General features: G+C 46.0%; 1 protein-coding gene across 1 annotated transcript in view; it reads right to left on the bottom strand.

The window, feature by feature from the left end:
- Positions 1–12420, bottom strand: part of LOC109428421 (G1/S-specific cyclin-D2) — a 216864-nt gene extending 204444 nt beyond the window's left edge. Inside the window, exon 1 of the mRNA XM_019704171.3 lies at positions 10760–12420. Coding sequence (XP_019559716.3) covers positions 10760–11026 — 267 coding nt within the window. The 5' untranslated portion in view covers positions 11027–12420. The remainder of the gene's footprint in view (positions 1–10759) is intronic.
- Positions 12421–12686: the final 266 nt, after the last annotated feature.

Raw genomic sequence — 12686 nt, 5'->3', positions numbered from 1 at the left:
CTGTCAGTTCATATTGATTCGATTCCAGAGAATCCCAGTGGATTCCGAAGCAGAATCCCAGTGGATTCTGAAGCAGAATCCCAGTGGATTCTGAAGCAGAATTCCAGAAAAAAAAAGAATGCTGTCAGTTTATATTGATTCGATTCCGGTGAATCCCAGTGGATTCTGAAGCAGAATTCCAGTGGATTCTAAAGCAGAATTCCAGTGGATTTTGAAGCAGAATTCCAGTGGATTCTGAAGCAGAATTCCAGTGGATTCTGAAGCAGAACCTCAGTGGATTCTGAAGCAGAATCCTAGTGGATTCTGAAGCGGAATCCCAGAGGATTCTGAAGCAGAATCCCAGAGGATTCTGAAGCAGAATCCAGAGGATTCTGAAACAGAATCCCAGAGGATTCTGAAGCAGAATACCAGAAGATTTTGAAGCGAAATCCCAGAGGATTCAGAAGCAGAATCCTTGAGAATTCTAAAGCAGAATCCTTGAGAATTCTGAAGCAGAATCTCAAAAGATTCTAAAGCAGAATTCCAGAGGATTCTGAAGCAGAATCCCAGTGGATTCTGAAGCAGAATCCCAGTGGATTCTGAAGCAGAATCCCAGTGGATTCTGAAGCAGAATCCCAGTGAATTCTGAGGCAGAATCCCAGTGGATTTTGTGGCAGAATCCCAGAGGATTCTGAAGCAGAATCCCAGAAGATTCCGAAGCAGAATCCCAGAGGATTCTGAAGTAGAATCCCACAGGATTCCGAAGCAGAATTCCAGTGGATTCTGAGGCAGAATACCACAGGATTCTGAAGCAGAATACCAGAGGATTCTGAAGCAGAATCCCAGAGGATTCTGAAGCAGAATCCCAGAGGATACTGAAGCAGAATCCCAGAGGATTCTGAAGCAGAATCCCAAAGGATTCTGAAGCAGAATCCCAGAAGATTCCGAAGCAGAATCCCAGAGGATTCTGAAGTAGAATCCCAGAATATTCTGAAGCAGAATCCCAGAGGATTCTGAAGCAGAATCCCAGAGGATTCTGAAGCAGAATCCTAGAGGATTCTGAAGTAAAATCCCAGAGGATTCTGAAGCAGAATCCTAGAGGATTCTGAAGCAGAATCCTAGAGGATTCTGAAGCAGAATCCCAGAGGATTCTGAAGCAGAATCCCAGAGGATTCTGAAGCAGAATCTCAGCGGATTCTGAAGCAGAATCTCAGCGTATTCTGTAACAGAATCCAATGAATTCTGAAGCAGAATCCCGGAGGATTGTGAAACAGAATCCCGGAGGATTCTGAAACATAATCCCAGAGGATTCTGAAGCAGAATCCCAGAGGATTCTGATGCAGAATCCCAGAGGATTCTAAAGCAGAATCCCAGAGGATTCTGAAGCAGAATCCCAGAGGATTCTGAAGCAGAATCCCAGAGGATTCTGAAGCACAATCCCAGAGGATTCTGAAGCAGAATCCCAGAGGATTCTGAAGCAGAATCCCAGAGGATTCTGAAGCAGAATCCCAGAGGATTCTGAAGCAGAATCCCAGAGGATTCTGAAGCAGAATCCCAGAGGATTCTGAAGCAGAATCCCAGAGGATTCTGAAGCAGAATCCATGAGGATTCTTGAACAGAATCCCGAAGAATTCTTGAACAGAATCCCAGAAGATTCTGAAGCAGAATCTCAGAGGATTCTGACGCAGGATCTCAGCGGATTGTGAAGCAGAATCCCAGAGGATTCTGAAGCAGAATCCCAGAGGATTCTGAAGCAGAATCCCAGAGGATTTTGAAGCAGAATCCCAGAGGATTCTGAAGCAGAATCCATGAGGATTCTGAACCAGAATCCCAGTGGATTCTAAAGCAGAATCCCAGAGGATTCTGAAGCAGAATCCCAGAGGATTCTGAAGCAGAATCCCAGAGGATTCTGAAGCAGAATCCCAGAGGATTCTGAAGCAGAATCCCAGTGGAATCTGAAGCAGAATCCCAGTGGAATCTGAAGCAGAATCCCAATGGATTCTGAAGCAGAATCCTAGAAGATTCTGAAGAAGAATCTTATAAATCAGGACCATCACAGCACACGTAAAAATAAATCGTAGTCAAAGTTGATCACGAATGACACAAAACATCGTTTCGATGTTTTCTTTTTTTCCTCGTCGCCTACTACTTACTGTTCATTAGTAACGCCACGCCACGACACGACGGCACTCCCGATTAATCGGAAGCCACTTCTCCTTGTCACATGCACATTTTTCGTGATTTATGAGCAACAATCAGCTCGGTGGTGGCCGGTGCATGCTCTCGCAGACTCACTCTTCCTCTCCTCAGTCTCATAGTCTTCGTCGCCATTGCCGGGGTTGTTGTTTGTCGTTGTTGGTTATTAAAAATGTGTGTTTTTTTTTCTTTGCAACCACCGATTCTTGTCTTGTCTTCGGATTTTTATTCAGCAAAAATGCTGCATTTCTCTTCGTCTTGGTGGTTCACGCACGGAAGAAACGGTGAAGAGGAGGATGAGAAAAAGAGCACTTGGAGGAGGAGGAATCAGCGCGTTCTTTAACTTATTCGACGACAACGTCGAGTATGCTCGACGACGATGACAACGATCGAGAACTGAGCAGGCGACGACGATCGTGGGAAGATATTTAGGAGCTGCGATTGCGTTTATGCGTGAAAATTGTGCGCCGACTAACTGACTGACTGTGCTCTTGAAAAGTTATGACAAAAGAGACTGGATGAGCTCCCAACTGAGCAAATCAAAAGTCGATCAAAGGTGTTGTAGATTGTATCATTAATCACAGCAATCCAGGATCGATCATCAGCAGCAGGTATCATCCAGTCGAACCGTTCGTAGCGAAGTAGGCATTGATTGACGAACATCGGCGGCATCGTTGCGTTGCGTTGTCGTTGTCTAGGCAACCCGACCGACGCGATGGGCCGATGAAAGACGAGCTGCCAGCAGCGCAGTGGTCGCAAAATTCCTGGAAGGCGGCGCGGCGGCACTACTAGCGAGCAAGCGGATCGAAAGGTTAACTAAACGGCGCGTTTTCGGGTTCTCTTTGTTCCTCCGAAGTCCGAAGCCGGTCACGGGGAAGCCGCACAAGCGTGGAAAAAGACGATTAGAACATGGTGGCGTTCGGTGGATAAATAGTTCGAAATTTGAAATACCGTTTGTAGCACAGAAGACGGTCGATTAGTGCAACACGATTATGGAAAGGGATTACGAATAATTCGTTACAGCGGTTGTTTACTTGTTGCAAGTTTGTTTTTATCAGAACTTTTCGATTGCAGCTTTAAAATTGACAAGTCTTTGTAATAGGCCTAATCAGAAGACGTTCAAAATCAGCTGATTTTGAGGGCCTTCGATAGTTCTCCTATGAAAATGACAGTTCAGCGTTTGCGTCATGGTTTGCGCCTTTGTTCGGCAGTTGTAAACAGTGGCATACGCGGACCTGTCAACTGAAAAGGCCTCTTGAGCAATGACAAAATGTCAAATTTGCGCTATCGGGCATACTGTCAGTGATACCTGAGAAGTGATACTATAGACTAATTTCAAGACCTCGATGTACCAAAGAAAACCATTAAATTTTTTGTGTCCAGTCCGGTACCCAATAAATATTCATTACCGTGTATTTTTTTCCGTGTAAATTGCCCTTTGTGTAAATTATGTTTAGCGTGTTACACCGATCTGACAGCTCTGACAGTAAGGGACTAAACATAAATTACGTAAAGTGGGTACCGAGGATTGTTCACAATCTGCGAACTTGACTGCGGAAAAAATCGCGAGACCATGACGCCGCTGGTGATACACTGACGTGTACAAATTTACGAATGACATTTTGCTGATTTTGTGGGGCTTTGACAGTTCTCCTATGAAAATGACTGACTTGTATTTGATTCGGCAGTTGTAAACAATGGCATACACGACCCTGTCAAATGAAAAGCCCTATTACAGCGAGAGAGTTGATGCTACAGCTGTAAAAGAGTAACCGGAAGAAAGATGCCAAATGTTCCAGATTGATAAGTCTCCTGCTCTCCAGATGATCGCTTTTCCAATTATGACTTTAAGGTAAAGTGACTCTAGGATCTGTCAATTCCATTGAAGAACTGTCAAGCGACTACAAAAAAGTGGTTTTAAAATGCTTCGTTAAAAGACCCTTAACTCAAAAGTATGTTTTTTTTTTATCTTTATTAACGAGATTTTTAGCCCAAGGCTAGTTTATCTCGGGCTCAAAAGTATGTTTCTAAAGTGTTTGCACGATTAAATTATATTGCGGAATGTTTTCTGAATCAGGTAGTACCATAAATTTTGCGTGTAACTGAATGCTGAATGAGTTGTTATACACTGGAAGAAATCTTGTCTCAAATTCGATACGAAATGTCGAACAATTTCGAGGACCAAACCAGTCGGATCGTTGAACCGTGGCCGTGGCCAGACCCATCAATCAGTTCCGAATGCACAATACCAATGACCGATTCCCGTGCGGTTTACCGAGCGTCACGTCCTGACCGCGGAATGGTAATGGTTATGGCGTCTCTGATAATGTTCGGGACATTAGCCGATTAGCGACCTGCACCCGACAAAACGGTAGCGACCACCGACGCGACGCTGCGCCGTTTCTTTTTCATTCATCGCCGCCGTGACCGCCACCAGCTTCAACCCGCTTCGGAAAATTGAAAAGTCAAACGGAGCGGGAACTAAACGGCGTGAAATATAAATTACCCCGCGTGTGGACTGGTGGTTGGAGCCGGGTCGGGTTCGAATCCCGTGTGCGGAGGCGCGGAAACAAATTTTCCGCTAATTGAAAAACATTGTCGGAAGCGACACGGGTCAGCGATCGCCGCGCCGCTTCGCGGCTTAATTCCGACAGCTTCTATATTGAGCTTGACCAGACGGTCAACAACATTCGTCTGACAGTTGAAGGGTGACGGACGGGCTGTCACCTGCGCGAGCGCGCGCGCGGTCGCAACTGTCAAAAACACGCGCCCGCGCGGTCAAAGCTTGCTTCGATCGATCAAGCAGTGATGTCAGATTTTTTCACAAGTGCTTCCGTAGATGAAAATTGATGAGCGGGGGGGAGAATTTCAGAATTTTTATTCCGTAGATTCAGGTTGAAAATCCGTAGATTTCCCGTAGCTTTCCGTAGGTTTCCGTATAAAAACCGGGTTTTCTGTAGATTTATTCTACGGATCCGTAGTTCCGTAAAATAAGCGCAATTCCGTAGATCTACGGAAATTTCCGTAGATCTGGTAACGCTGCGATCAAGCGTGTCGCCAAAACAAAAATCTTCCCGTGAACACGTGTTTTTCCAAATGAAAACACTGAACCGAAAAGTGACTACAAAAGCACCTCATTAAAGCCACAATAAATTGGTTGTAAAAAAAAACGGACAAAATGTAAAGACAGAGCGGTTCGAGAGGGAGCATAAATTAATCCATCATGTTTCGTTTCCACCGCTCTCTGCGTCTCTCACCGTCCGCGTCCAATCCTGTCAGAAAATGACCGATTGCGTGCGAGTGTTTACCACAGGAGGCGCTTCGATGCGCCTCCGTCTTCCTTTTCCTACCTCCCCTGGAAGGGTCCAATTAAGCCGAGACGTGCGCAGCCCTCCGCACCCGCAGTCATAATAAACCGTTCGAAAACCGGAGTAATTATCAGGTGTTTATCATATACATTTGGACCCCCTTTAGGGTCTCCTCATTCTATTAAGGGAGTTTTGCGACGTTCAACAGACCGTTCTTGATTAATCCCACACTGGAAGAAAAATCGATTAAAGTAGGCCTGCCTGCGGTGCGGTGTGTGGGTACACGTTATTATCAATAAAGGTAAGTGGTTTATGGTGTAATAATTTACCGAGGAGACCGCCGGCCGACTAGTCAAATGAGTTGCGTGTTTGCACAGCAACCCGGTCTCGTGGTGGTGGCCAAGCTACACCGAGAAACAGTCGTTAAATCAAAAACCTAACCTCATCGTCACGGGCCGAGGGAATCGTCTCCCGGGTTCCATGGGTGATTTATGGCACGTAGCCACAAATCATTAAAGTTTCATACATCTCTTCTGCTCCGTCTCTACGGCGGAAACTTCGAGCGGGTGGGTATTTTAAAATTTAAAGGACCATCGAGCCGTGTAGCCAAGCGTCTAGGTCCAGGGAGTTTGGCATCGCTGTCCGGACGGATAAATTTTGCATGGTTATTTCCAAGGTTATTCCGGAGGCGCACACGCTATTAAAACTTAATTAATTACAAGGGTTGATTGCGGCGATGAGCAGGAACAATGAGTGCGCTTCTATTTAAAACATGATGAATTTCAATTTCAAGATCTCAAGAACTTTTTTTTTTCAGTGTACACTGTGGGTAACCAAAACATACTCTTTTGACGTTTGTCATTTTATGGAAACTGATTTGGTCTGAAGGTTCACAATCGATCTGTGGGCAATTACTGGAATATTATATTTGAAAAATTTGCTGGATTGCTCTGAGGGGAATTACAATGTACTTTTTTCTCAGTGTAAACGTTTTTATACGTCAAAAACTTGTTGAAGTACACGGTAAATATCATAAAACTATTATATCATATATTTTTCTTTCTGCTCCCAGAGAGGGATTCTGCTTCAGAATCCTCTGGGATTCTGCTTCAGAATCCGTTGGGATTCTGCTTCAGAATCTGTTGGGATTCTGCTTCAGAATCCGTTGGGATTCTGCTTCAGAATCCGTTGGGATTCTGCTTCAGAATCCGTTGGGATTCTGCTTCAGAATCCGTTGGGATTCTGCTTCAGAATCCGTTGGGATTCTGCTTCAGAATCCGTTGGGATTCTGCTTCAGAATCCGTTGGGATTCCGCTTCAGAATCCGTTGGGATTCCGCTTCAGAATGCTCTGGGATTCTGCTTAAGAATCCTCTGGGATTCTGCTTAAGAATCCTCTGGGATTCTGCTTAAGAATCCTCTGGGATTCTGCTTCAGAATCCTCTGGGATTCTACATCAGAATCCTCTGGGATTCTGTTTCAGAATCCTCTGGGATTCTACTTCAGAATTCTCTGGGATTCTGCTTCAGAATGCTCTGGGATTCTGCTTAAGAATCCTCTGGGATTCTGCTTAAGAATCCTCTGGGATTCTGCTTAAGAATCCTCTGGGATTCTGCTTAAGAATCCTCTGGGATTCTGCTTAAGAATCCTCTGGGATTCTGCTTCAGAATCTTCTAGAATTCTGCTTCAGAATCCTCTGGGATTCTGTTTCAGAATCCTCTGGGATTCTACTTCAGAATTCTCTGGGATTCTGCTTCAGAATCCTCTGGGATTGTGCTTCAGAATCCTCTGGGATTCTGCTTCAGAATCCTCTGGGATTCTGCTTCAGAATCCTCTGGGATTCTGCTTCAGAATCCTCTGGGATTCTGCTTCAGAATCCTCTGGGATTCTGCCTAAGAATCCTCTGGGATTGTGCTTCAGAATCCTCTGGGATTCTACTACACACGCTAAGAACAGTTTACCTATTTTTCTAAAATATGGGTAAATTTTACTCAAATTTGCGTAAACTTTACGCAAATATGGGTAAATAAAACTCATATTTTGCAAAAGTGCACATTCGCATTTATGGGTAATATTTACTCATATTTGGGTTACAATTAGGTACACATTACCCACATTTGAGTCTTGTTTACCTATATTTGAGTATCATTTACGCATATTTGCGATTGTGCACTTTTTGGAAAAAAGGTAAACTGACCTTAGCGTGCAGAACCCTCTGGGATTCTGCTTCAGAATCCGCTGAGATTATGCTTCGAAATCCGTTGGAATTCTGCTTGAGAATCCTCTGGGATTCCGCTTCAAAATCCGTTGGGATTCTGCTTTAGAATCCTCCGGGATTCTGCTTCAGAATTCTCTGGGATTCTGCTTCAGAATTCTCTGGGATTCTGCTTCAGAATCCTCCGGGATTCTGCTTCAGAATCCTCTGGGATTCTGCTTCAGAATCCTCTGGGATTCTGCTTCAGAATCCTCTGGGATTCTGCTTCAGAATCCTCTGGGATTCTGCTTCAGAATCCTCTGGGATTCTGCTTCGGAATCCTCTGGGATTCTGCTTCAGAATCCTCTGGGTTTCTGCTTCAGAATCCTCTGGGTTTCTGCTTCAGAATCCTCTGGGTTTCTCCTTCAGAATCCTCTGGGTTTCTGCTTCAGAATCCTCGGGGATTCTGCTTCAGAATCCTCTGGGATTCTGCTTCAGAATCCTCTAGGATTCTGCTTCAGAATCCTCTGGGATTCTGCTTCAGAATCCTCCGGGATTCTGCTTCAGAATCCGTTGGGATTCTGCTTCAGAATCCGTTGGGATTCTGCTTCAGAATCCGTTGGGATTCTGCTTCAGAATCCGTTGGGATTCTGCTTCAGAATCCGTTGGGATTCTGCTTCAGAATCCGTTGGGATTCCGCTTCAGAATCCTCTGGGATTCTGCTTCAGAATGCTCTGGGATTCTGCTTAAGAATCCTCTGGGTTTCTGCTTCAGAATCCTCTGGGTTTCTGCTTCAGAATCCTCTGGGTTTCTCCTTCAGAATCCTCTGGGTTTCTGCTTCAGAATCCTCGGGGATTCTGCTTCAGAATCCTCTGGGATTCTGCTTCAGAATCCTCTAGGATTCTGCTTCAGAATCCTCTGGGATTCTGCTTCAGAATCCTCCGGGATTCTGCTTCAGAATCCGTTGGGATTCTGCTTCAGAATCCGTTGGGATTCTGCTTCAGAATCCGTTGGGATTCTGCTTCAGAATCCGTTGGGATTCTGCTTCAGAATCCGTTGGGATTCTGCTTCAGAATCCGTTGGGATTCCGCTTCAGAATCCTCTGGGATTCTGCTTCAGAATGCTCTGGGATTCTGCTTAAGAATCCTCTGGGATTCTGCTTAAGAATCCTCTGGGATTCTACTTCAGAATTCTCTGGGATTCTGCTTCAGAATGCTCTGGGATTCTGCTTAAGAATCCTCTGGGATTCTGCTTCAGAATCCTCTGGGATTCTGCTTCAGAATCCTCTGGGATTCTGCTTCAGAATCCTCTGGGATTCTGCTTCAGAATCCTCTGGGATTCTGCTTCAGAATCCTCTGGGATTCTGCTTCAGAATCCTCCGGGATTCTGCTTCAGAATCCTCCGGGATTCTGCTTCAGAATCCTCTGGGATTCTGCTTCAGAATCCTCCGGGATTCTGCTTCAGAATCCTCTGGGATTCTGCTTCAGAATCCTCTGGGATTCTGCTTCAGAACCCTCTGGGATTCTGCTTCAGAATCCTCTGGGATTCTGCTTCAGAAACAGAATCCTCTGGGAGTCTGCTTCAGAATCCACTGGAATTCTGCCTCAGAATCCGCTGGGATTCTGCTTCAGAATCCACTGGGATTTTGCTTCAGAATCCATTGGGATTGCTTCAGAATCCACAGGAACTTGTTTCAGAATCCTCTGGAAATCTGCTTCAGAATCCTCTGGGAATGTGCATCAGAATCTTCTGGGATTTTGTTTCAGAATCCACTGGGATTCTGCTTCAGAATCCTCTGGGATTTTACTTCAGAATTCGCAAGAATTCTGCTGCAGAATCCTCTGGAAATCTGCTTCAGAATCCTCTGGGATTCTGCTTTGGAATCCTCTGAGATTCTTAGAAGAATATCTAGAGGAACTGTTGAAGGGATACATCAAATTCGATGGGTTTCAAGGTTTGAAATAAAGGTTAAAAAAACTATCATGTGTTTGACAAATTCAGTGCCAAAAATTGGATAAATTCAATGCGAAAATAAGTGCCGAAATCACATTTACGCGTTTTTTTTTGGAAACCAATTTAAAGAAATCGACCATTTTGAATGCGTGAATTATAAATGACCAAGAGCAAAATAAACTAATAAGCAGACTACTAGATCGTTCCTTCCAAAGTTCAAATCCCGTCATTCCCGTCTCGGCGTCCAGCGCCTACTGTTGTTCGCACTTTCAATCGCCACTCAAATAAAAATCCAATCAGTGTAAAATCACCCCCTCGATCTGGTAGTGCTGGTCGGCCATTTTGTTTCCTTGCTGCTCGTTCGAGAAAAACCTCCCCTCCGAATCAAAGCTACGGACGGAGCTCCAACTCAAAGAGGGGAGCGCAGAACGATCCCGAGAAACCCGAACATCAACAGCGATTTTCATCCCCCTTTCTGACGATTCCGACTCGGACCGGACGAGATTCTTCGTTCGACCCAAAACGGACACACCGCGAATCCATCTCGCGGTCGCCGCAGCCGAACCGAGAATTTGCAATCTTCTTCGCTTCGATCGACTGCCTCGTCGTCACGATTCTCCTTCGCACTGCTGTTCGTGTTTTCTGGGTTTTGATCTTTGCGTTTCGCGTCGAAGCAAAATTTTGGTGAATTTGAACATTTTTTTTTTCGTCTGCTTCAAATTCGTCTCCGGGATTTTTAAAGAGCCCTCAGTTGCAGTCGCGCTGCGACTGACTTTTTTCTTGATAAGGAAACATGTGAGCAAGCGTATCTCTCGGCGAGCCGAGCCCAAGATAGCTGCCGTCGCCGACTAGGAATTTTCCATATACAAGGTGCTAAAAAGTTTCTAATCGCAGCACGAATCTCACGAAACGTAGAAAAAAATCGAAATTAAAACCAGACCAACCCAAGTAGGCTGCGACAGCGAGTTATATACTTGTTGCGGCCCGCGCGGAGTACATAGTAGGCGAAAACGGCAAGATGACAATCGCAGTGTGCGAAAAAAAGCTAATAATCCAATGACAATGTATTTCGGTCGTCGCCGACTGTGACGCAACGGTTTAAAGGGGCCAGAGAAGATGGTATGTACTTACGTCGATTATCCATTCTGCGACAACCCGGCGCATGTCCGGTGTGATGTCCTTCTGCACCGTGGCAAAGTAGTTGCTGTGCTGGCAGGCATGACGTTCCTCTGATTTCAGTAGATTTTCCAAGCAGCGATCGTCGAGAAACGTGGGATCCTTCACTGCCGTGTTGAGACGAACTTCCATCGGTGTCTGCTGTGGTCCGGAACTGCCGTTGAGCTGATCGCCGCCTACCTCTGATACACTATTGATGCTTTCTGTGCACAGTAGGTCCATTGTTTCTCGCAGCCCGGACACCGAGACAACCGACGAAACCGGATCCGTTCAAACCGAAAACCGAGAATCGACACCCCCGAAATCACTTTTGAATCACTGCCTTTGATCTTCTCTCTGAAATTGACCGAATATTCACAGGTTGTTTCGTAAAAAATCACTTCTCTCTTCACATATGCTTCGCAGAAATCTTTCTTGGGCGGAACGTTCGCTCGACACACTGTTCTTCTTCCGAGTGCTTCTTCGACAGTCCTTGTTTCCAGTTGGAATCACTACGGTTCAAAGATCACCTAACGGTTCTTCCCAGGTTTCTTCACAATACACTACCGCTGACAAGGAAAACAATGAGCGAACCCAATCACAATAGTGCCAACAAAAACCCGTTGTGCATAACTGTTCACCACTCTCAGCAGGCCAATGCACAAAAATCCCGATCTAGGTTGCGAAGTAGGCCTTGAACGCGAATCACTCAAAAAATCATCCCAAATCGAAAAATCGCCTACTGAGTTCTATTGTTTATCTCCCGATTCTTATCGCACTCATCAACGCACTCCCAACAACGCAACTGCAGCAGAGGAGTGTTCAATGCACGCACGAACGAACGGCCTGACGTACGTACGCACGCACGCACGGAGATTCGCACAGCCTTCGTTGATGCAAACAGAGACTGTGTGTTTTTTGGGGACTCCTGCTCCTACTCTCTCTACTACTACACACCGGTTTCACACGTCCGCAGCGTGAGAAGTCTGATGCGAAAATGCGCAAGATCCGATCAACCGGCATACGCGCAAGGCAAGGCTAGGAGGCTCTACAACAGCGACCGACAACGCGAACGGCAAGGGTTTTCGTTTTCCTCCACTACTGCCCAAAATCTTGAAACACTCACTCTACACAAATCGGCCTGTGGCTGTGCCTGCCGAATACCGTCCCAAAGAAACATATGCACAAAACCAAAAAGCATGAGAACCCGGCACAAAACTCGCGAGCACAGTGAGAGCGACGAGCGAGCAAGTGGTCCAACCTGCGCGACAACAAGCCGGCTTTTTTGCAAGTTCAAGTTCTGCTGGAGGCCCCCCTTGGAGTCCCTTCGCGAAAAACCGGCTTGCTTCGATTCCGCGCGAGCGAGTGCGATGCGAACGACGACGAATCGAATGAGCGAGCGAGCGAACGAACGGGGGCAATGCAACTCCCTCAAAACAATCCCCGAGAATAAGGACTCACCGCAGCAGGCGAAGAACAAAACCCCGAAGAATTCGCACACCGTTTCAGCGCTCAGCAGCAGCAGTATCGTTCCGGACTCGTAGCTATCAACAACGGCGGATAGTCGTCGATCGTATGAACTATTGACTACGCTAATGAAACACCTCACCGCACAAAGTACTCCTCGCTACTGCTGGGTTGAGCCACTCGGGCAGATTGCTGCCTAAATTTTGTCAGTTCCACACTCTCCATGCGCGACGCACATACACACAAACATCCAATAGCGCAAGGATGCGCGACCGAAGAAGAAAACAAAACATAGCGAAGCGACGTCGCATAGCGCGACGACGAGACGTGGAGACTCTCGTGGGTCAACGAAAGCGATAAGCGACCGGCACTCACACCACCGTAGAAAACATCTGTTTTCGGCGCCCACTTCTTGTTTACATTTTTCTTCGCCACT

The sequence above is a fragment of the Aedes albopictus genome, chromosome 1 (assembly GCF_035046485.1).
Source record: "Aedes albopictus strain Foshan chromosome 1, AalbF5, whole genome shotgun sequence".
Classification (NCBI taxonomy): Eukaryota; Metazoa; Arthropoda; class Insecta; order Diptera; family Culicidae; genus Aedes; species Aedes albopictus.
The sequence above is the reverse complement of the archived record's forward strand: the minus strand, read 5'-3'. Positions and strand labels throughout refer to the sequence as shown.